This window comes from Notolepis coatsorum (assembly GCF_963971535.1).
Source record: "Notolepis coatsorum genome assembly, chromosome: 4".
In the NCBI taxonomy this organism is placed as follows: Eukaryota; Metazoa; Chordata; class Actinopteri; order Aulopiformes; family Paralepididae; genus Notolepis; species Notolepis coatsorum.
This window is the reverse complement of record NC_140168.1, coordinates 182173190-182198420: the sequence shown is the minus strand read 5'-3', so window position 1 is coordinate 182198420 and position 25231 is coordinate 182173190. Positions and strand designations below refer to the sequence as shown.

At 48.3% G+C, this 25231-nt stretch overlaps 1 protein-coding gene across 1 annotated transcript in view; it reads left to right on the top strand.

The window, feature by feature from the left end:
• Positions 1-25231, top strand: part of LOC311227768 (uncharacterized protein C17orf114) — a 42314-nt gene that overhangs the window by 14193 nt on the left and 2890 nt on the right. Inside the window, exon 2 of the mRNA XM_084313555.1 lies at positions 19689-19790. Within this exon, the coding sequence (XP_084169681.1) occupies positions 19706-19790 (85 nt within the window). The 5' untranslated portion in view covers positions 19689-19705. The remainder of the gene's footprint in view (positions 1-19688; positions 19791-25231) is intronic.

Here is a 25231-nt window from a genome sequence, read left to right as displayed (position 1 = left end):
GGCCTGTGTGAATCTTTGATAAGAACATGGGGTGTAACACTGTAGGAATGAGTACTCTGTATAAGTCCATTTTCGACCGTGAGTTCCTCTTTGTAGGTCCAGAATGGATGTAGTAAGTGGCCTACGTCCTGTTTGTACTCTGGCCATCCCTTGATGACTCTCGCTTGTAGTGTTTGAAACACTGGGTCTTGTGCTGACTGAGTTCTGATGGTTTTCAGCGTCTGTGTGGAGATGTTGATGTTACTTGCGTGCTCTACGTGTTCTATTTCCTTCGTAGTGAGGCCCATGGCGTAGATCGTGGTTGGTGTCTGCATCTCTGTGTGCACCGTGTTGGGTAGTGGCGCCCTGGATAGGAAGTCGGCCACATGTAGGTCTTTGCCTTGTTTGTATATCACCTGTAGTTGGTATCTCTGTAGTCTGAGCAGCATCCTCTGTAGCCTCATGGGTGCTGAAAGTAAAGACTTTTTAAAGATAATTTCCAGTGGTTTGTGATCAGTGTGTATTGTGATATAGTCTCTGCCATGTATGTACTGGTCGAACTTGTCGCACGCGAACACAATGGCTAGGCATTCTTTCTCTATCTGTGCATACCTTTGTTCTGTGGGCGTCAGCGTCCTGGAGGTGAATGCTACAGGTTGTCCATGTTGTAGGAGGACTGCTCCTAGGCCTGTCTCGCTGGCGTCACACTGGAGGGTGACCTCTTCCTTGAGATCGTAGTATTTGAGTACTGGGTGGTGTGTGACCAAGTGTTTTATGTTCTCTAGTGCTGCGTCATGTTTCGGTAACCATGTCCATTCTATGTCTTTATCGGTCAGTCGTTGCAGTGGTTCGCATACGTCTGATAGACTAGGTAGGAACCTTGACAGATAGTTAACAAACCCCAACAGCCGTTGGAGTGACTTGACATCTGTCGGCATCTGCATGTTCTGGATGGCAGTGATTTTCTCCGGATCTGGACACAAACCTTCTGCCGTGAGACGATGACCCATGTATGTCACGCTGGGAAGCTTCAGCCTGAGTTTCTTCTTGTTGAGTTTCAAGTTGGACTCTCTGGCTCTCTGCAGCAGGGCTCTGAGATTTCCGTCGTGGTCAGCCATCGCTTCTTCATTGGTGTTTCCACATCCGTACACCAAAATGTCATCTGCTATCACACTCACCCCCTTTAGGCCCACCAATATTTCATGCTGCCTCCTTTGATATTCTTCTGCTGCTGGTTTTATACCAAAAGGCATCCTCAGCCATCTGTATCGTCCTTCGGGAGTCCAGAATGTGGTTAGATGACTGCTCGCTTCATCTAACTTCACCTGCCAGTATCCATCTTTGGCATGGCAGTGTGTCTGTGCGCATGGGGCTGTTTTTGAGGCCCCGTTTCAGGGGGGGGGTGTGGCAGTGGCAGCCCGTGGGCCGTACCCCCACAACCACCACCAGGCTGAGTCGGTGCCACACAGCCCAAGCCCAGGCCTGCTCCCCTCACACCACCCTGGGGGATCTGGAAGGGAGAGGGAAGGCAAACTCATTGGAACATACTGTTATTATCACATTAAACGTTTATATTACGCTGCTCGTTATGGGACTCTATAGCAGCAGAAGGAGAAGGCCCTAATGGATATTTTATACGGAGAGAAGGCTATGAATGAGTACAGAGGAGTGTGGGGGGGGGGGGTATTAAGATGAGCTGTTGGCAGTAAACTTGACATCATCTCCAGTGTAAAATATGGGACATGGGTGGTAATGTTCAAGTATGCTTGTAGATCATATACTTAATTGAATGAAAATTTTATTAACAGATTGCAGAATGGGTACAATACAGTATGGCTCAATACACACAATTGTTAAGGGGATGCAGACCAGAGAAAGACTTTCATCAGGGTCCCCCATTTTCAATTCATAATGAATTGTAAGTAAGGGTGCAACTTGCTCCGTGCAATCCATTCTTTGTGGATCTAGCCCTGACATAGTAGGTTTCCTCTAATTGAAACTGCCCCATGACACACACACACACACACACACACACACACACGCACATGCGCACACACACAACGTTATCAGGTGTCTGAGACAACAACAACAACCAAATATATTGTTAACAGACATCTCTGTGTGAGATTAGATATATTACACAACGAGTTTTCTTTTTTTCTCCCATGTGGGGTGTTGTCATTGTATAGTCTTGATGTTAGTGGTCTAGGGGTGTGTGTTGTCTTTCAGGACCGACATATGTTGATTCAAATGTCATGTCATTACTTTTTGTTGTCCTGATGTCCTGTGTGTGGAAAAAGAAAAAACTTCAATTAAGTATAAGTCATAAAAAAAAAGATTATTATTACACAATGCTTACTAGCATCGGGTGCCTAATGCGTGAGTTAGACCTCATGGCTCAGAGCAGCTGATGGCTCAGAGCAGCACGTCCCGCACGTCAGTCCTGCCCCCCCCCCCCCCCCTGCATGGGCTCAGGCCAGGAGCTAAAGACTCAACTCCAGAAAGAAAGAAAAGGGCCCTGCCCAGTGACCCCCCCCCCCCTCTCTTTTCCTCTGCCTGCATTACTGTTCTTTTTCTGTCCGCTCTCTCCTTTCTTCTTCTGCCCTATATTCTCCCTTTTCTCATGTGTGTGTGTGTGCGTGTGCGCGCGCATGCATTCGCTCTGGCTTGTTTTTCTCTGCTAGGCTCCCAGTCCGCTGTGTGCACTGCCAGACCCCAGCAGCCAATAATGACCCGGGCAGCCAAAAATTCCACACTGCTGACCTGGACCCCTTCAGTTACATGCTGTGTGTGTGCGTGTGTGTGTGCGTGCATGTGTGCGCGCGAGAGAGTGTGTTGTTTGCGCGCAAATGTTTTATTCATGAGTCAGGGCAAAAAGAATATAAACCGTGCGCCTGACTGTGTACATAACGGACTTATTAATACACAAAGAATTTGTAATCACTGTGCGAATGGAGCTGAGGGAGAGCAGGAGAGCAGGGCTTAGAAACAACAACGCGGAGGATCTGCGGTGCATGTGTGGGCTAACGAGTCGCTTATCTCTGGCTTCCCCTCTCGCTCTCTCCGGTAGGGCCATGTACACATCGCCATGCAGTGAGGACACTTCTACATGACTGGAGACTTTATTTCTTTAGTTGGTTATCAGACACCGAAACGCTTCCCTCTTTCCAGGGGGATCGGGCGAATAACAATGAAGTCTGTGAAGCTTAGAGCCGTCATTGTCTGTATACCGTGGAGTTCTTTTTTATTGTTGTTGCTTTTTTTAAATCTGAAATGGATCGTTTGAACTTGTAAGTGGACCTCGGCGTAATGGGTTTCCTGTTCTGGTAGTGGGATAGGATTTCAGAGTGACACCTCAGTGAGAGAGAGAGAGAGAGAGAGAGAGAGAGAGAGAGAGAGAGAGAGAGAGAGAGAGAGAGAGAGAGAGAGAGAGAGAGAGAGAGAGAGAGAGAGAGAGAGAGAGAGAGAGAGAGAGAGAGAGAGAGAGAGAGAGAGAGAGAGAGAGAGAGAGAGAGAGAGAGAGAGAGAGAGAGAGAGAGAGAGAGAGAGAGAGAGAGAACTGAATTTCCCCAAGGGGATCAATAAAGGAATATCTTATCTTATCTTAACTCATTCACGGCCAACCACGACTATAGTCGGGTTATCTCGCCATGCGTTGAGCGCCAAAACCTGAGTATAGTCGGGCTTTCGATTGTTTTTTCTTTTATTCTATATATATATTTTTTTTTATCCACTTTTTTCTCCTTATTTTTCTATTTTTCTCCCATCCCAATTTTGCCTCGCCAATTCACCCTTCAATTCTCCCCTCCCCTGTCTCGAACGTTGCTAGACTATGCCTCCCACTGGTCGGCTGCAGTGAGGACGAAGCCTTGCATCACATGTCCCCTCCGGTACACGAGGAGGCAGCCGTCGCATCATTTCACCTGAACAGCGCGATCTCTCAGTGGCAAGGAGTAACGCGTGGGAGGCTCACGCTGCCCCCGTTACTTCCTGATTCTGCTGTACAGGCGCACCAACCGACCTGTAGAAGTCGCTGTCCACAACGTCCAATCCCCACCCACCAGCTTTCCCACCCCTAACACTGCCAATTGTTTTAGTGTGAACTAGGGCTGGGCGATATGACCAAAAACGTTATCGCGATAAAATTATTAAATTATTTTCATATAATTCGATATCGATAATTATCGTCGATATAATGTCTGTCAAGTTTAATTAACTTCTAATATGCTGCTGCGAATGTCTCAAGTCGAGTTGATGTCGTCATCAGTCCTCGCACGTTAGCAGTTAGCCGACAAGCGGAGTATCTCATGACAATAAATGACACTAAAATACTCTCTTCCGCCACAATATATTGAAACGACTACCACTGTATACCCCCACTATTATAAACGTGGCCTCAGAATTCAAAACACACACATACTCGGCACGTAAATATATAAAACAGTGCCGTGCAAGCTAGTTAACCTAGCCAGCCTGTTGCTTCTACGCGGTGTATTCCATGACAATGTGCTAAATATCACACTAAAATACTCTCTTCCGCCACAATATATTGAAACGACTACCACTGTATACCCCCACTACTATAAACGTGGCCTCAGAATTCAAAACACACACATACTCGGCATGTAAATATATAAAACAGTGCCGTGCAAGCTAGTTAACCTAGCCAGCCTGTTGCTTCTACGCGGTGTATTCCATGACAATGTGCTAAATATCACACTAAAATACTCTCTTCCGCCACAATATATTGAAACGACTACCACTGTATACCCCCACTACTATAAACGTGGCCTCAGAATTCACCACACACACATACTCGGCACGTAAATATATAAAACAACGCTGTGCAAGCTAATTAGCCTAGCAAGCCTTGTTGTTGAGTGAGTCCTACCGCTCTGGGTCTCCTTCCGGTTCCGGGTCTCCGTCGATCTCGGCCATCTCCTTCACTGATTGGTTGTTAGCTGTTGTGCGTAGCACGTCATCACGTAAGGTTGGTTGTTGTTTGTGAGTGAGCTGAGCCGAGCCGAGGCTGAACGGAGCCAAGCTTGGAAAATCGATATATCGAAACTTTGCGACCACGTTTCATGTTTATTTCGAGGAAATAATTTATCGCGATAGTTATCGTTATCGTTTTATCGCCCAGCCCTAGTGTGAACTATTGCTATTAGTTTTGTTATTTAACTTTGGAGTCTGGAACACCCAGCTCCCACTATTTCTGTCCATTTAGTTAGTTGTAAATAAATAGTTATTTTTGATACACTTTTGTCCAGTGTCCTGTGTCCACCACGTCGCATTCAAGGCCTTGACGAGCCATATGTTAGGCTTGAATGTAACATGGGGGCTCTAGCCGGTCTACAAACAGGTAAGTATGCTCTTAATTTATAATTTGATTTGACTACTGGTATGCTTTAAAATATTTAGTTTAGTGGACACCACAGGTAGGTAATTTCATTGTTTTCTGGCTGTTGTTAGCCTCCTGTGTACCACGTACTCCTGGGGCAGTCAAAGAAGTGATTGGTATATGATCTTTGGCTGGTAGCAGGTGTGGTTGAAGAAAGCTAGGTCTACAGTGCATTAGCTTTCAGGATAGGTAGGTTAGGGGGCCGGGAAATGTAATTAGTGTGTTAGGACCTGATGTAAGTGTTTTTTGTTAGATTAGACATGTGGTGGGCCTAGCAGTCCTTCTTTTGACTGCAGTATAGGTTTTAGAAGCTATTTGTGAGTCAAATCAGATTGTATGGAGCACCTGTTTGTATTAGAATTTGTTTGTTGAATTTGTTTGTTGAGTAACACAAGGGGTTTTGCCTCACTTGGTTTGTTACTGAAGAGCGTTTGTTCCAGTATTTTGGGATAAATGCCTACCACAGGGTTAGTCTTGTGGGTGGTTCGTCTCAGCAGAGGCCTGTAGCTAGTGTCCAGTAGCAGTGTCTGCTGTGATTCTCTAGTATAGGATCTGTGTGCATTATTGAGCTTGACCTTTTTGATCCAGTATGTGTTATGCCGTGTGTCTTAAATACAGTGTGATTTGTTTTGCGTGCTAACATAAAATGCCGTGTTTTGAACTACTGCTTGTGAGTTTCATTGCATGCTTTGTTATGCCGTGTATCTTCAATCACTGTCATTTAATTACGTGCTACACCTTTTTGTGGATACAGGGAAATTGGAGTTTGAACCCCAGGTCGTAGGAACGGTGGGTGAGTTGCTTGTGTTTTGGATACTAAACTATATCCCTTGTTGTGGATTAATTGTAGTATTGCCTTGTATTAGTAATTAATTAATTGGTTGATTAATTACTTTATTAGTAATTAATATTGTTGTATTCGTTTGTTGTCGTTTACTGTGAATAATGGACAATTACGTTGGACATTGATGACTTTATTGCAGAGCCAACACTGGCTAAGGTAAAAAAAAATTCAAAGGATGAGTTACTACAGGTGGCAGCAAGGTTTTCGATAGACCTCGATGCAGGCCAGAAAAAGGAGTACTTGGTAGGTCAATTAATTGAGGAGCTGAGTACACTGAAGGTTTTTGGTGTGGCTGCAGGTAGAACTCTGGAGGAGGAGGGAGAAGGCTTTGAGCTACCGCGTGGGCGAGATGTGGAGCTTAGAACAGCGCGTGAGCTTGCAGCTGTTAACAAGGCAGACCGTGAGGACCTTGAAGCTAGTGAGATAAGGAGAGCAGCTGCAGTAGCTACAGCAGCTACAGCAGCGGCTACAGCCAGGGAGGCTATTGAAGCTAGTGAGGTGAGAAGAGCAGCTGCTGCCCAGGCCCAGGAGGCTATTGAGGAGGCTACTGGGGTGAGAAGAGCAGCTGCTGCCCAGGCCCAGGAAGCTATTGAGGTGGCACAGGAGGTACGCGCCCAGGCAGCATATGACCGGGAGATGGCGATGCGTAATGCGGGTGGTGCTGGTGCTATACGTGTGCATCGGGAGCCGGGTTTTGATATGGCTAGGCAGAAAAGCATGGTTCCGGGTTTTTTGGAAAGGGACGCCGATAGTTTTTTTTTATTATTTGAGGACATAGCTGGCAGTTGCGACTGGCCAGCGGATAAATGGACTATCCTCATGCAGAGTGCTTTGCGCGGTAAGGCACAGATCGTGTATGCGTCGATGTATCCTGATAATAAGGATTATGCTTTGGTGAAACAGGCTATCCTTAAAGCCTATGAATTGGTCCCTGAGGCTTACCGCCGGAAATTCCGCAATTTGAGGAAACAGAACTCTCAGTCTTTTGTGGAGTTTGTGAGGGAAAAGCGGTTGTTTTTTGACCGGTGGTGTGCAGCAGAAAAGGTCACCACAGTGGAGGAGATTAGGGACCTAATCTTATTAGAGGAATTCAAGGTGTATGGCGTATCTGAGGATATTGCTATGTACTTAAATGAGAGGAAAGTCAGGACCTGTTCAGCAGCAGCGGTCCTAGCTGATGAGTATGTTTTGACCCACAGGACGTCTTTTGAGAGACAGCATTATCCTGTGCATGATGAGGGGAGGCCAAAATGGACTCCTAATAGGCCTACAGTGTCCGGTGCTGGGGGTAGTGGTAAGTTTAATGGGGCATGGGGAAGCGATGATGCCCGGAAGTGCCAGAATTGTGGGAGTGCAGGACATGTGATGGGAAATTGTTATCGTTTGCACCCAGAAAAGCGCCCGTCTAACCCACCCAGGCCGGTGATGTTGATAAATGCACCTGTACGTAACCCTGTTGTTCTGTCTCCACTAGATGGTAAAGGAGTGGATGACCTTTACACACCTTTCAGGAGTACAGGGTTTGTTTCATTGACAGAGGGGGGTCCTAAAGTACCGGTGACAATTCTCCGTGATACTGGCGCATCCCAATCTTTTGTGCAAAGTAGTGTCCTGCCCTTTACGCACCACTCTGAGTTGGGTGCAGGGGTTGTTATTGAGGCTTTTGGAATGCACACGATGAATGTGCCGCTGCATAATGTCTTTCTTGATTGTGCCCTTGTGTCAGGACCGGTGGTGATCGGAGTGACGGCTGGCAAACTCCCTATGCAGGGGGTAACGTTGTTCTTGGGCAATGACTTGGCTGGAGGTAAGGTACTGGTGAAACCGGAGGTGACGTGCGTGCCTGATACTCGAGTGGCGGAGCAGTATCTCGTGGGCTTCCCGGCCTTTACAGTGGCTGAGGCCACAGCCGAATTGGAGGAGGAGAATGAGGAGGATGTGAGTGAGGAGGATGTTGCTAATTCATGTGGCACCATTTCTGTTGGTGTTTCTGATGTTTCAGGTGGCACCGTTCTGGTTAAAGAGGCTACAAGGCCAGAATTAGGCTGCCAGCCTTCCTATAGCTCTAATGTTCATGATGTCTCACTTGTCAGCGGTGATGATATTGTTGATCCCAGTATGTCAGTTATTGGTTCTGATATTGTTTCACGTGACCACACTGGCTCTCTGCCAGGCACTGGGTATGCTAGGTATGCTTGTCAACCTAGTTACCTGTGTCCTGTACAGCAGGAGCAGTCTTCACAACCTTGTCTAATAAGTGGCAACCATTTTGATCGTGACGCTGTTGCTGTCTGTGACGCCATTGTTGCTCATGGCAGTCCTATTTTTTGTGACACTGTTTTGACTCATGACGGTGCAGTTTCTTCTGTCATTGTTTCTCATGACAGTGCTAATTTTTGTGGCGCCATTTTGGGTCACAGTGTTAATGAGTGTGCCATTTTGGATCCTGACAATGTTACTGTGGCTGGCACCATTGTTGCTCATGACAGTGCTAGTTTGTGTGACACCATTTTGGATCCTATTGACGTTATTGATGTTGTTTTGAGTGACACCGTTTTGGATCCTGACCATGTTATTTTTTGTGGCGCCGTTTTGAGTGGTGATCCAAATGTTTTTGTGATTGATGAGATGTTACTGTGTTCCAGAGACGGTGGTGACGTGCCTGTGGCGGTACATCCTGCTCTGGGAGATCATGGTTTAATGTCTGCTCCTGGCCTGCCGGTGTCAGGAGGGAGGGAGATGGGCCCTGTGGTGGTGCCAGGGACGTGTGGAGTGTCTTGTGTTCCTGTTGGCTATCTTGGCTATCCTGTGTGCAATGAGCCTGTCTCTCATATTGATTCCGGTTTAATGCCTATTTTTGACCGGTCGGTATCGGTGGAGCGGCCTGTTAAGGTAAAGTTTTTGTTTTGTGTTGATCTGTTGGTGGGTGGATTGGCTTCTAGGCCTTGCGCCTCAGTAGGGGCTGAGTGGGGTTTAGTTGCCCAGCTGTTTCCACTCGCTCCGCTCCATCCAGGCCCGGCTGGGTACATTTTGGTGGGGTCTCGCTTGGGCGGGTATCAGGACGGGGTTGCTAAACAACGGTGTCAAGTGTTCCTCAATAGGGAGCATTCGACAGAGTTGAGGGTCGTGTTCGACAGGGGCTGACCCGTTATCACTTTGTGGTAGTGGCTTGCTTTGTGGGTCACAGTTTTTTATGGTGTACAGTTGAGTGTGACTCTTGACCGGGGCTCACACTCAACACAGTACGGGCACTACACATGTTTGAGTGTGTGGTTGCATTTTTTTTGGGTAAGGTTGGTAAGTATCCCCTTATTTATTTATGTTCGTTCTCTTGGTGGTGGTTTCTTTGGGCTATAGTTGGGAGAAGAACATAAATCTTCGGTGTGGGGGTGTTACGTATTACTTTCACATGGTGGAGGGATACTTACTGTCTGTGGTGCATATTCACATTGTGGTTAAGTGTGCTGTCACTAATTGGTGGTTTAATTGATACACACTTCTGTTGTCATTTTGCTTGTGTTTAAAATGGCCGCTTTTTAATTGATCACAGGTGTGGTGATGAGGCACCACGCCCTACAAATGCAGAGTGCAGGCAGCAGTCAAGTCTCCCCCACTTCACAGGAGATGTCACAGCTCTCCAGCGTCTCACCTGCTCTCTTTGTTTTGTTGTACATTCGGCTTGTTCTTCCTTTTGCTATTAGTTTTGTTATTTAACTTTGGAGTCTGGAACACCCAGCTCCCACTATTTCTGTCCATTTAGTTAGTTGTAAATAAATAGTTATTTTTGATACACTTTTGTCCAGTGTCCAGCTCACGCTGCCCCCGTTACTTCCTGATTCTGCTGTACAGGCGCACCAACCGACCTGTAGAAGTCGCTGTCCACAATGTCCAATCCCCACCCACCAGCTTTCCCACCCCTAACACTGCCAATTGTTTTAGTGTGAACGACTTATTCTATCTTTTTTATTCAATACAGTCTCATGGACCTTGGTGTATCATTGGGACTCATTCTGAAACGCAGAGAGTGCAATGCCGGCCGAATCCTGCTAGGTGACAGTGTCGCCCACCCTTTGAAACCTTATTTCACACTGTGTGTTACATTATATATGGTCCGGGCGGAGAATTTAGACCAAGCCAAGTTAATCGCTTCATCCGAGCACTTTGAAACACGTTCAGCAAACTGCATGCATATTTTGTGCCAGTTCATGTCAGGGACCGATGGACATCAATACTGGAAATCGCGATCAGACAATTGGAATATTCTTTTTGGGATACCTCCTAGTAAAGGTAAGGACTATATGACATCAACCCTACTTTGATCCAACAATGATTTCACATCGATCGCAACGATCAACGTATGTAGTATTAGAAAAAAATGCCATTGCTGACGATCAGAGCATCAAAAAACAACCCCCCCCCTTGATGCATTCATGATGAAACATAATACCTATTATATACCTTTTATTTGGAAATAGTAACGTGTCCAGGCGAGCAACGTGAACGCCTTTAGCAAAATTCACATAGCGCTCCATAACGCAGCTTCCAGGAATTTGCCAGGATCACTCTGAAACTATACAATATTCACCACGGGATAACACGCGAACTTATACATGAACAAATTTACTCTTTTTTACATGTTGGACGAGTGATAGTGACTGTCAAATGAGCCATAGTATTGTCTCCATAGTTATAATATAGAATATAGATATAGCCCTGCAAACATTTTTTAAAGCGTGGCCCATTGACTACAAGGATGGATAAAAATGGCTGGCACTGAAAGTGTTAACAGAGGAAGGGGTTAGTTATATGGAGAGAGAGAGAGAGAGAGAGAGAGAGAGAGAGAGAGAGAGAGAGAGAGAGAGAGAGAGAGAGGGAGAGAGCAGAGGAAGGGGTTGGTTATATGGAGAGAGAGAGAGAACAGAGGAAGGGGTTGGTTATATGGAGAGAGAGAGAGAGAGAGAGAGAGAGAGAGAGAGAGAGAGAGAGCGCTTACTTGCCAGCCACCTAACATGGAGTGGAAGAGGTGTGACACTGACCTCTGAGTGCTGAAAGACCGACTGTGTGTGTGTGTGTGTGTGTGTGTGTGTGTGTGTGTGTGTGAGCGTGCGAGTGAACCGTCACGTCTCTGTGAAATACTCATCTCTCATCGTACCCAGTCAGCCTGGGGAGGCGACAGTAGAAGCACAATCACCCAGAGTATTATGGACCGATAACCTCGGTCTGCGAGAGGCCTCCGCACGCGCTGCGATCTCAACTCCTGAAATTGGCTTTTTATTTTAGAAATAGAGCTTGTTTCTCATTTGAGGCTAAAAGGCTTGTTATTGCCACTTTTATGCCTGTGCTTGATTACGGTGACGTTCTGTCTGAGCATGATTGATGCTGTCTATCACAGCTCGTTGAGGTTTGTGACAAATTGTAAGGCGCTGACTCATCACTGTACCCTGTATGGGTTGGCTGGTCTGCACTTGTGCATTGGTATATTGATTTACAAGGCAATTCCCGGTCTCCTCCCCTCTTACTTGTGTACTTATATGGTCCAGAAAAGTGTTCGGAGTTATTTTTTACATTCTCAAAGTCTGCTCCTATTGTCTGTTCCCAATGTTCAAATGGGAAAGAAAGCATTTAGTTATTCTGCTCCCTCGGCTTGGAAGGTGTTACAGAATGACCTGAAACTCACTGGATGCTTTTAAATACCCCATGAATGGACTAGACGAGGTTGAATCAATGGTCCGTTTTTGATTTGCCCTAATAGTCTATTGTTGCTGCCTGCCTTGCTAGCTTGCCTCTGGCTCTGATATTGGTTGTTTAGTGTATTTGTGTAATTTGTTGTTGTTTTTTGTATTTATGTGCAACTTTTGTATTCCTTTGCTGCAGCTTGTCTTGGCCAGGTCTCACTTTGATTTGATTTAGATTTTATTAGGGATCCCCATTAGCTGGTGCGATACCAACCAGCTAGTCTTCCTGGGGTCCACACATAAAAAAACATACAAAAACAATCACTATTGCAAAAACAAAATTATTAAGTCAGTACACACAATGCATAATGAAACTACTGTAACAATTAAGATAGCTACAATTACATTAGTGTAATAATTACTTTACAGTGTTAAAAACAATTTAAAAACAATTTAAGATTCTTTTAAAAAGTGAATCTACTGTAAATGCAGCAGAGGTTCCGAGGCAGGCCATTCCAAAGAGTTAATGCTCTAAAAATAAAAGATCTCCCCAAAGCACTGGTTCTAGGACCTGGCAATTCAAGCTGCCCACTACTGGAACCTCTAGTGTAATGCTTGTGCACAGTATTACTAAAAACAATCTGATTATGTATAAAAACTGGAGTTTTACTGCTCATGACCAACTTGAACAGCACAAGTATATTAAAAGACAATCTATTTTCAACAGCTCACATTATACCTTAGTGAGCAGCCCAGTACCAACCGTGCTGCCCTGTTCTGGACCACCTGGAGCTTCCTGAGGTCACCACTGGCAGCAGATGACCACATCGCAGAGCAATAGTCATGATGACATAAAACTAAACTTTGCACTATCTGACATAAAAGGGGACGGGCAACAAAAGAAGCACATTTCCTGGAAATACCAATTGCTCTTCCCATTTTTAAAACAATATAATTAATATGCTGAGACCAAGACAGAGTGCAATCCAGCATCACTCCAAGGAGTTTAGTACTTTCAACTTGTTGAACCGCCGAATTACACAAGTTTAAATGAAGCTTTGGATTTGTAGATAACCTGTGCCTTGTTCCCAGCACAATACATTTATTCTTGAAAAAGAGATTTTTTTATCTCAATGTGACTTTCATGGTATCCGGCGTCATGACCCGTTTCAGGCGGGCCGAGCTCAGATCGCTTCAGGGTGGGCGATTTCGGTTACAGTTGGACACGATCCAGATATCGATCTCATTCGGCGGATTCGGAAGGTGGCGATGACGGCGGCGAAACGCCCGGAAGCGAGTGGACAATCTGTCTCGGGTCAGGTTACAGAGCGAGCGGTCACGCTCCGGTATATGTGTCCCAGGCCAGCTACCCTGAGTGACCTGATGGGCTAATTTAGGCTCTTTTCTTTTTACGATGGGAGACCTGGTGAGAGAGAGGGGGCGGTTGGTAGTGTGCGAGGTGAGAGAGTGTGACTGCATGTCATCAACAGGTCGTTCCAGAGGCTGCTGACTTGGGTTCGGGTGAATGTAGGTGACTGTGTGACGTGTGACGTGAGCCGGTCTGAGAAACAGGCTGATCTGAGGACAGTTTGAAGTAGAACAGAAGGCAGGCTACCTGTTAGCTTTGCAGCTCGGCTCAAACGCGGTGCAAACGCCGATTCATCATATCCTCGGCTCTGACCTATTAGAAGTAGGAGTCTCGGGCGGTCAGGTGGTGTAGTGGAGATTGCGCTCGTCACCAATGCAGGAGATGCTGGGTTCGAGCCCAGCTCTCGGCGTTGCTACCAGCTTGGCTGGTCGTTCATATAATTGGCAGTGTTAGGGGGTGGGGAAGCTGGTGGGTGGGAATCTGGCGTTATGGACAGCGACGCCTACAGGTCAGGTCTCGGCGCTTGCTCAGCGAGGGCAGGACTTGGAGATAGCGTGCCCTCCCACACGTTACACTTCACCAATGAGAGTCCTCGCTACCAAGTGAAAAGACGTCACTGGCAGCCGCCGCACGCATCGGAGGAAGCGTGCGGTCGGCTTCGGGACGCCCTTGTACCGACTCGTAGGAGAACATGCATACAGCAGCCAGGTAGGGGAGGGGGGGAATTGGCACGGCGACCAAATTGGACGGGGAGAAAAAACAGAAAATCGGAGAAAGAGAAATAAAAAAAATTAAAACGTTTATTTGTCATCAGATTAACACACCTACACACACACACACACACACACACACACACACACACATATATCCTGGTCGCGTGTAGCTTTTCTCCAACGCGTCCGTGTTTCCGGGTTCCCGTTTTGTGCTCTGATTGGCCAGGTCATGTGACATGTGCGCCAATCGTGGGACGGCAAGTTCTGCCGTTATCTTAACTCATTCACGGCCAATATTTCCGGGTCGAACAGCCTGCAAACTACCTAACGCCTAGTTTATCACTGGTTAAGCTTAGGCGACTCTTTCGAAGTTGGTTAAGGTTAGAGTTTGGAATCAGGGCAGGCGTTCTATCGCCATGCTCTAAGACAAACTCTAACCTTAACCAACTTCGAAAGAGCGCCTAAGCGGAAACACGAACGTGTTGGAGAAAGGCTTCAAGCATCCTGGTCGTTGTAAACAGCGACTCCTACAGGTCGGTCGGGGCGCCTGCTCAGCAAGGAAGGGAACTGGGGGAGATAGTGTGATCCTCCCACGCGTTACACTCCCCCGGTGAGAGTCCTCGATGTCAGGTGAAAAGAAGCAGTTGGTTGACTCCACATGTATCGGAGGCCCCAGACTGACAGTAGGGGGCAAGAGCGCAACGACCAGGAAGGGAATTGGCATAACGACTAACATTGGGATGGGAGAAAAAGTATGGAAAAAGGGGAGGAAAAGAGAAAAAAAAGAGTGTTGAGAGATCTCTCTGGAAATCTCTGCGTTTGATTGACAGGTCGTTGAGAGAACCGGTCCTGCGACACCGTGGAACATGCTGGATGGCAGATCTAATGAAGGGGGGCGTCGGCCTGGAACAGGTTTGAAGCTAGGTCTGCCGGAGCTAGCGGATCGGGGTGACGCCCGTCTATTGTAAACCTCTTGTAAACCTTGTGCCCTTGCGCCCTCGAGCCAGAAACGCAAGAAGCGGCCTGCGCGGCGGCCGTACAGGTTGCGCGAAGCGTCACCGCGCAGAACATGGCATGGTTGAGGCGAGAACGGGAGCTGGGTTCAGAGAAGGACACGCTCCTCCTGGCAGCAGCAGAGCCTCTGAGGTGTGAACTAGTTGATCGTGGCTTTCATCGACATCCCCAGATCCATTATCACGTGGCCTGCTATATGTTTACCAGCTTGTCTTAAGTCTCTTATAGTCTTGTATCTAACATGTGACCTTTGTTTGTGTGTGTGTGTCTCTGTGTGTGCATGTGTGGCCTGTGTGTGTGTCCTGTGCGTGCATGTGTGTGTGTGTGTGTGCGTGTGTGTGTGTGTGTGTGTGTGTGTGTGTGTGTGTGCACACGCATGTGTGGTCTGTGCGTGTGTGCCTCTCTGTGTAGTTGTGGCCTGTGTGTGTGCATGTGTGTGTGTAGTTGTGGAATGTGTGTGTGCATGTGTGTGTAGTTGTGGAATGTGTGTGTGCATGTGTGTGTAGTTGTGGCCTGTGTGTGTGCATGTGTGTGTGTGTGTGTGTGTGTGTGTGTGTGCACACGCATGTGTGGTCTGTGCGTGTGTGCCTCTCTGTGTAGTTGTGGCCTGTGTGTGTGCATGTGTGTGTGTAGTTGTGGCCTGTGTATGTGTGTGTGTGTGTGTGTGTGTGTGGCGTGGTGTGTGTGTGTGCGTGCGTGTGTGTGCTTATCGCCCCCGCCCCCGCCCCTGCTGTAGCCCATTGACGTCCGCTCCTGGATTTAGACAGTAAAGGATGATGATGATGATGATGATGATGATGAAGAGGGCGTCCCGGTGCCTCCCTCTGTGTGTCAGTCAGTGATGTTCTCGGCCCGGAGAGATTAGCTTATCGTGTCATTGGACGCCTCGTCCCCCTCCACTGACTATCTCAATCTCTGCCCCCTCTTTTCTTGATCCTCCAATCACAATGGTTGCTTCCTCGGACAACCAGGGAAGCAACGGTTGCGATTGAAGGATGGAGAAGAGAGGGCGGAGATTGAGATAGGTCCAGTTCCATTATGCTGTGTGACCCTGGAAGGTGCAGACAGATGCTCAGACCTGTCACTGTGATAAGAGAGAGAGAGAAAGGGACCACACACACATGCAAATAACATGTTTTCTTCCGAATTCGACCCGATCGTCCTGATCGGAGTGTATATTCCACCGCAAGCCAGTAACAACGTCGCGCTCTCCAGACTCCACAACGAGGTAAATAGAATACAAGCGGCGAACGTTTACGCCGCCATTTTAGTGCTGGGTGATTTCAATAGCGCCAATCTGAGAAAGGTATTACCTGACTTCTATCAGCATGTGACTTGCAACACCAGAGGCGGTAACATCCTAGATCACTGTTACACGCAATTTAAAGGTGGCTACAAGGCTCATTCTGATAGTGGCTTTGGTAAATCAGATCACGCGTCCATTTTTCTTTCACCAAAGTACAAACAGAGAATCAAAAGTACTCCTGTAGTCTTGCGAGAGGTGCAGAAATGGGATTTGACGTCAGAGGAGACGCTACAGGCTGCGTTTGACTGCACAGACTGGAACGTGTTCCGCGACACAGATAACATTAATGTCTACACGGAGACAGTGCTGGACTATGTTTGTACTTTGGTGGAAGAAACAATCCCCACTACCAAAATGAGAGTTTACCCAAATCAAAAACCCTGGGTAGACAAATCCGTCCGTGAAGCTCTGAGAGAGCGCACCAAAGCATACAACGACGGCCTAGTGGCAGGCAACATGAATGACCACAAGTTGGCGCGATACAACGTAAGGAGGACAGTGACAGAGGCCAAACGGCGCTACAGGGATAAAATTGAACTCCAGTTTGAACAAGCTGACTCTAGAGCTATGTGGCAGGGGCTCAAAACGATGACAGACTACAAAGGCGCCTCCCTCAAACTGAACAGTGACATCTCCTTAGCAAATGACCTCAATACCTTCTATGCGAGGTTTGATGCTGGTAATAACAACACCAGCCCACAAGCCACGGCAATGGGGGGGGGGGGGTCGGCTGCTGATGGAGACGCAGTGTTCAGGGTAACAGAGCATGAGGTGAGGCGAACCTTTAAAAAAGTGAATATCAGGAAGGCAGCAGGTCCGGACGGCATCCCCGGCCGCGTCCTAAAAGTCTGTGCCGACCAACTGGCCCCAGTATTCACTGACATATTTAACCTGTCCTTAGAACAGGCTGTCATCCCCACCTGCCTGAAGAAGTCCACTATTATCCCTGTACCCAAAAAATCCAAGCCTGCTTGCCTCAACGACTACCGCCCTGTAGCTCTCACCTCCATAGCCATGAAGTGCTTTGAGAAGCTAGTAAAGGGCTACATCTGCTCCTCCCTCCCCATCAACATGGACCCCCTGCAATTTGCATACCGCCCCAACAGGTCCACGGAGGACGCCATAGCCCATGTGCTGCACACAGCAGCATCACACCTGGACAAGAGGCAGGGGAACTATGTGAGAATGCTATTCATCAACTACAGCTCGGCATTCAATACCATAGTCCCCTCCATACTCATAGCCAAGCTCAGGGACCTGGGCTTGAACTATGACCTCTGCCAGTGGGTCTTGGACTTCCTGACTGGCAGACCCCAGGTGGTGAGAGCAGGCAACTGCACCTCCTCATCCATCACCCTCAACATAGGGGCCCTCCAGGGCTGTGTTCTGAGTCCCCTCCTCTACTCCCTGTACACACACGACTGTGTGGCTCAGCGGAGTAGCAATACAATCATCAAATTTGCTGACGACACAGTGGTGGTGGGCCTGATCTCTGCCAACGACAAGAGGGCCTACCTGGAAGAGGTCAAGGTCCTGGCGGGATGGTGCCAGGAAAACAGCCTCTCCCTGAACGTCAGCAAAACAAAGGAGATGATTGTGGACTTCAGGAGGTCGGGGTCAAGGACTACAGCCCCCTCAGCATCGACGGGGCACCGGTTGAGAGAGTCAACAGCTTTAAGTACCTCGGAGCCTACATATCCGAGGACTTGACATGGACCACACACATTGACAGTGTTGTGAAGAAGGCACGACAACGCCTCTACTTCCTCAGGCGCCTAAGGAAGTTCCAAGTCAGTCAGAAGATCCTTAAGAACTTCTACTCATGTACAATAGAGAGCATCTTGACTGGCAACATCACCTCCTGGTTTGGGAATAGCACTGCACAAGACCGAAGCAGACTACAAAGAGTGACACGTTCAGCCGAACGCACAATTGGAGGGGGGCTCCCCACCCTCCAGAACATTTACAACAAGCGTTGCAAGGGCAAGGCTAAGAGAATCATTAAAGACTCCAGTCACCCGAACAACTGCCTCTTTGAACTGCTGCGGTCAGGCAAGCGATACCGGAGTCTCAAGGCGAGCACAGAAAGACTCAGAAGAAGCTTCTATCCCCAGGCCATCAGGCTGCTAAACGAACAATGAACACTACACAACAACAACCACCAAACGCACATAGCACACACATCCACACGCACACACTCACTTTAAACAAACACACTGTAGCACCCACTCCACACACTTTATAGCACACACCCACTTTAAACAAACACACTGTAGCACCCACTCCCCACACTTTATATTTATTGATGAAGGATTGCACTACAACTCGTACACCTTACTGTAAATTGTACCTAAATTGTACCTCATCCCATTTCTGCTTTGCACTATATAGTACTGTACATTAGTACACTGCATAGTATTGTATATTATATGGTAACTCAGAACATTGTACATATGTCTATACCGAACACTGTGACCTCATTTTCTTCTTCTAAATTACATGCTATACTATGTTATTTGATACTATCTTGTCTAGCACAGTCTCTGGAGCGTAACAGTAAGAAGCATTTTGTATGAAAGTATTCTGTACTTCTGTATGACAACTATAAAAAAAACTTGAAACTTGAAACTAATTTGTTACACACATACTAACTTTGATACATGCATACTAAACTACCACGATGCACTCATGCTCTTAAGCCGCTTTGGACAAAAGCGTCTCCCATCAAATGGCATGTGTTGTGTTTTATAGTGCATTGTTTTCCGAATTTGGTGTCGTTTACTTTAAACACTCAAATAAATGTTTAAAGAAATTTTTCTTCTTGGTTATTTGCCAAGAAGTTGTATTAATTTGGATTTGTGCAGTGTTTCCTCTGCCTCTTCAGCCTTGCGTCTTGAGGTTCCCCACATTTCCCTGTGTCCCGTTAAAAAGGGGTGCAAGGACAGCCGTTTTAGAGAGAGAGAGAGAGAGAGAGAGAGAGAGAGAGAGAGAGAGAGAGAGAGAGAGAGAGAGAGAGAGAGAGAGAGAGAGAGAGAGAGAGAGAGAGAGAGAACTAACTAGAAGTTTGGAAGTGTGAATTGAAAATGGGGGACCCTGATGTAAACAAGACAAACGTCTTTCTCAGGTCTGCATCCCCTTAACAATTGTGTGTATTGAGCCGTACTGTATTGTACCCATTCTGCAATCTGTTAAATAAAGTTTTCATTCATTCATTCATTGTGTTGTCGTAAGGGCATCGAACAAAAGGAGAGCAAGGGAACGAGGGTAGGCTGGACAGGAAAGATAACAAACTAGTAGCCCACATAAGGCAAGATCACCCATATATCCATGTCCATTCATCACTCGCTCACCCTTTCTCTTTCTCTCTCTCTCTCTCTCTCCCCCCAGGGTTTCCTAGCTCCGCCATGGGTGTGAAGGTTCTCCAGTGCTTCCCATTCTACAGACGCTGTAAAGAGCGCTGCAAGGGCAGACAGTGTCCCCCGGCGGCAGGTAAGAGAAACTACAGCATGTAAAAATGTATACAAAAATGATAATAATAATAAATCTAACCACAACGGGGGAGTTTCCAGTTGACAACATACACATAGACTTGGAAGATATAGAGTAGACAACTGTAAGATAACTTAACACGACTGGGGCGACAGTGACTCAGGAGGTAGAGCAGTCGTCTGGTAATCCGGAGGTTCCCGGTTCTAATCCCGCTCCTCCCGGGCAGCGTGTCGAAGTGTCCTTGAGCAAGGCACTTAACCCCTAACTGCTCCCGATGAGCAGGTTGGCACCTTGCGTGGTCGCCTCCGCCGTGAATGTGTGAGTGAACTGGTCAAATGGGAGGATTTTTTTAAGCACTTTGGATAAAAGCTGCGATATAAATGCACCAGTTCTGTATCGTTAGTGGCTTAGCTTGGCTTCGCCTTCTGCACTATCTCGCGTACGTGCACGCGTACTGAATAAACCACAAATGTACCTCTAATACCAGTATTAGTCTGACCACACCCCTCATCAGCTTACCTTCATAAGCAGGTGTGTGGTCACCTGCTCTCCTCCTTCTCGCTTTCACCACAAGGAAGAGGTGCCTCGGTAGATCCCCACACTTGACACCATGATGGAAGAAATTGGATTAGGAACAGCTTGGGAAACAAGGATACGTTGACATCATATCTTTATTTTCTCTCTCACTATTTTCGAGAAAATACGGCGATATTGTCTTCGTACTGGAGTGTCTAGAAGATGATGATCATTCTACAAACCCTCCACCGGTTTTCGTATTGGGAGCACGCCGCTGCATGCTTCTCAACTGCAGTTCCTTGCTGTGTTTGTTGGGGTGAAACCTGTCAGGCCACAGCTGAACTGTCGGACATGCCGCTGTTGTGAGGAGCGGTGCGTTCCAGGTTGGGTGAGTAGTGTTTGCTGGCGGGCTCCACTTGTCTGTTAGTGCTATGGGGGCTACTAGACAAAGTTTATGGAAACCGGCCCCAGGCTAGGGTCCTTTGTTTAGCCGTCTAGGCGACAGAAGGCCTTGGTCTGGCGACCATTATAGTTTTAACTAGTGGGCCGCGACCATTGACACTGGTGATCCCTGTGTGTTCTGGACGAGTGGATTCTCTCTGTCACCGTGTTAAGACCCCATCTTTCATATCCAAATGAGAGTATTCCTTCACGAGGGGATATGTGCATGTAATGTGCGATAGCGGCAGATTCATGTTCAAAGTCAGCTATACAGGCCAGTTGGTACTGTGCTGATTCCGCCGGACGTGTTAATGTCACCGTTGTGAAGCGGTGTTGACGTCTTGTTTTCTCTTTTCTCTTAAAAAGTGAGGAGGGTTCAGAACGGCGGCCTGTCTGGGTGAGTGTTATGTCATTGTTTACATGTTCATAGCTTACGGTTAGCCGGTCGGTGGCCTGGCGCGGGGTAGCTTAGGCTTCTCGCGCGCCGCCGGGAGCTCGCTCCTGATCGCGTGCGTCGTAGATCGGCGTCTCGCGAGCGGAAGCGATAGCACCAGAACGGTTGGAGCAGCCGTTAGCTTGATGCTATTCTGTTGAACGTGCTTTGATTTTTAACATGTTTTACACTCTTGACCACGACGTCATCTTTGACAGGGGATGTTCGTCAAACCCTGCCTGAGCCTAGACGGGGATTGCGTCAACAAAGAGGGCTGTGTTCTACGGTGGCTTATGACTGCACTTCGCTGATCTGCGTTCCGGGCAGGTACGGGGTTGGCCAGACCCTCATAACACGTCTTCTGGTTTTACCTTGCTAAATGTATTGTGAATGACGGTGTTTTTTCCCAAAACGTGTGTTGTTGCAATGCATTTGAGATACGTTGCGGGTTGTGTGTGAGCTGTTTTTGTCACTGGCAGTAGCTTCTCCGTGCAGGTCGTGATGTATTGATCTGGTTGTTGTGTGAGAAACATCATGGTGTTTATGTGTACCGTGTACTCACTACTAAGGCAACTAACCTATGAAGCTATGCTTGGTGACGAGTGAGTAAAAGAATGTTCTTTCTCAGACTGTAATGACAATGGACAGTGAGTTCACACATTAACAGGTTTTCCTGTTTTAACTGGCCGTGTTGAGGGTAAAATAGGAGGATTGTGTTTTCCCCGCCCCGGTTCCCTGGGGACTTTATCACCTCCTATCAGACATGTTGTGCATTAATTGTGTCTTTTGTGTGGTAGGGATACGATGTAACTCTCAGCTTGATTGCTGAGGTTGTGCTAAATCTGCTGGAGAAACTTATTTCCTAAAGGGAAATTGGTTTGGTTGCTGTCGTGTGCTTAGCAAGGCCTGTGGTCGATACTAATCAAGAATGATGTATTCTCTCATTGTGATGATGATGGGTTGTGTGTGTCATGTGACCTACAACTGGGTTGTACTGGCCACAGAAGCACATGTGTATGTTGGACCGGGGTTCTTAGAGCCCTCTCTATTCTGTGTTTTTCCTTAGTAAAAATCAGATAGCAGGTTAGCTCGTGCGCTGTGTGGAGCTGTGAAACGCTTCATAGAGCTGACTATGACTGTGTCATATTCTCTTTTTGTCGTTACGTCGTATCATGGGTGTGGGGTCGTAAAGGGGTGAACTGGTAACCTTTCCTCTCCCCATTGTTCTGTCGGTCAGGGGTACACCCCCTGTCCTTCAAGGTTCCCGTCACGTGGCGGTTCGGCACGTTACGGGGGGGGGGGGGGGGGGGGGGGGGAGGGAGTTCCTGGTCCCACGGCCTGGTATATTGGGCGTGTGCACCGCAGGAATTCCCCCGCCATAGAGTACGTCACCGTGCGCGTCTCTGTTGGTAGGACTTCCGTGTGCTGTTCAGGTCCATGTGATGGATCTGTTTTCAGGGGGGGTGGTCAGGGCTCCTCCTCACCAAGCGCCTACTCAGGCCTTCTGTGAGTTCGGACTCCTTCTTCCATGTGATCCATGTGAGGAAGCCTCCATCAGAGTACAGAGCCTTCCTCCTCAGATTGTCAAAGTGAGTGGACCCTCTAGAAGGGTCCTTTTCTATTGTATGTATATTCGATTCAATTCGTTTATTGAGTGTGTATGGGTTCGGTGCCTCTTCCCCGGAGGCCCTAAAACCAGTTTTTTTACATGGCTCAAGGTGCAATATATTCTTTTCAATCTGTACAGCTCGCGTGGGAAGTCTCTCTGGGGATCCCCGTCTCTTTCCTATGGGAGGGTGGTGGGATGTAAAAATGTGAACATTTTTTACCCCGGCTGTGTAGACTGGGATACATACTGTTGATGCTTCCTTCTTTCTATTCCAGAAGTGTTGGAGTTAGGGAGTGTCACACCCCTCTTGTCGTTCCCCTGGGCGCCTTGGGGATTCAATGGCAGGTCTAAATAGCCTGTTCATTGATGGGGGTGTGTCCCGACGCACGTATAGTGCTAGCTCGCTGTAAACAGGCGATTGACTGGCACGCCTTAGTTGCTTGTGGTTGAAACAGCGTTTTTATAAAGCAACTGAGATGGGGGTTTTTCCTCTTCCGGCGACCACATCCCATGACCTGGGTGGGTTGTCGACGGATCCTCGTTCATGTCTGGGGGATGATGACGGGATGGATCTGAACATATGTAGTGGGGTCTCACGCCCTTGGGGTGGGCCACCAGGCGCGGTTCGTCCCGACGTCTGGGTGGCGCCTTCTTTTCATGTTAAGATCAACACGCATATCTGCCCTTTTCCTGGGGCATGTCGGCGTGGTTAGGGCACGGGACTGGTTCTGGTCACGCTGGTCCAGATCAGTTGAACCCGTTGTCCGCCGGGGATGCAGATCTGCTGTTCTGGTACCCTGAGGGACTTGGGCTTTTTTCAGGGGGAAAAATGCCAGGTCGGTCTGGGTGTCACAGGGTTAAGCGCTATGGAGACCCTGGTTGGGTATGTTTTTTACTCAGCACTGTCGTCATGGCTTACAGCCATGCCATTCTGTACGCGCTCGATCTCGTCGGATCTCGGCCGCTACACAGGTTGGTCCTGGTTAGTACTTGGTTGGGAGACCGCCGGGGAATACCAGGTACGGTGTGCTTAGGGGCTGGTTCTCCATTGTTTTTCGCTCCTCTCTCACGCATGGCGAAGAGGGGCCTGTGGGGGTGGTTTTTTGACCTCCTCTGGTGACCCTGTGCTTCCCGTACCGCCAGGCCCGGTCCGAAGTGATGTTTGCGACCCGTAGGCCTGGGTTAACCCTTTTTGGAAACTGAAACACTTGTACTGCGGTATAGCCGGTGTATACCCGCAGGTGTGTTTTGGAGTTTTTTCTTGAGGGGTTATAGGAACAACCACCGCATTGGGTAACACCGAGGTGGTTGGTTCCCTGGTGTGTTGGAGCAGTGTCAACTCCCGGGTTCACCGGTTGAGGGTGCCCCTGCACGTTCATGACGTCTGCCAATCGTGTCAGCCTTCTCTGCCTCGACCCCTCTGGGTGGGGGTTGTTAAATGGAGGCTTGGTCATGCAACACCGCCAGCTTACGCTCCTTCCGCCGGGGCGGCTGTGTTCAGCTGTCCCCTCTGGCGCCTGTCTCGTCCGCAGTCTCCAGGCTAGGGTTAACAGCCTGTTGCCTGGTTTTTTTCCCCGGTGCGCTGCCTGCTTCCGTTGGTTAACCTTTTTTGTGTGCTTACGGCCATGCTGACTGCCTATTCTGCAGGGTCAGTGTGCCAGGCGGTGTACTATTGGGGGGACGGGGCCCGCTCGGCTTACTGGCCTGGTTGGTTCCGCCTGGGAATACCAGGTGCAGTAACTGAGGGGCCTTTGTCCGAATACGCTGGCGATGTGGGGGGCGGGGCACTACGTGCCCACCTGGTGGGGTCTTGATGCTGGCATCATGGACTTCTCCGGGCCCCCATTCCAGGGAGTCCAGTCCTTTTGGTGGGTCTGGGTCTTCCTTCGTGCTCCGCTGCTACGGCCTTGCCACGGGGTTGGGTTTGCCCTTGACCCCGTGATTCTGGGGGCAGTAACGAGGTTGTTCCTCCGTTCGTTCCCGGGTGGCATGCGGGTTGTGCGTGTGTGTAGTCGTGGGTCAAGCCACGGTCTGCTCACCCTGTGCGTTGAGTTGCTTGAGTGCCTCTTCGCACGGTCGGGTCCGTCGCCCTCCCGTGACGTCCCTAATAGGGGGGCTACCCTCCATTAGGGGGGGTCGGGGGGGCTCGGCCCTCCCTGTTCTGATGGTTTTGGGGGGCTGTCAGCGGGGTGTATTTGTCAGCCAAGTGGCTCCGCTTGGCCTCCCTTGTGCAGAAGGCGAAGCCAAGCTAAGCCACTAACGATACAGAACGTTAGGTTATGACTATAACCAAGTTCTGTTAGTTAGGGGCGATGCTTGGCTTCGGACGGCCGCTGCAGCCCTTGACCTCACCTTGTGGTGAAAGCTTGGGAAGGAGGAGAGCAGGTGACCACACACCTGCTTATGAAGGTAAGCTGATGAGGGGTGTGGTCAGACTAATAC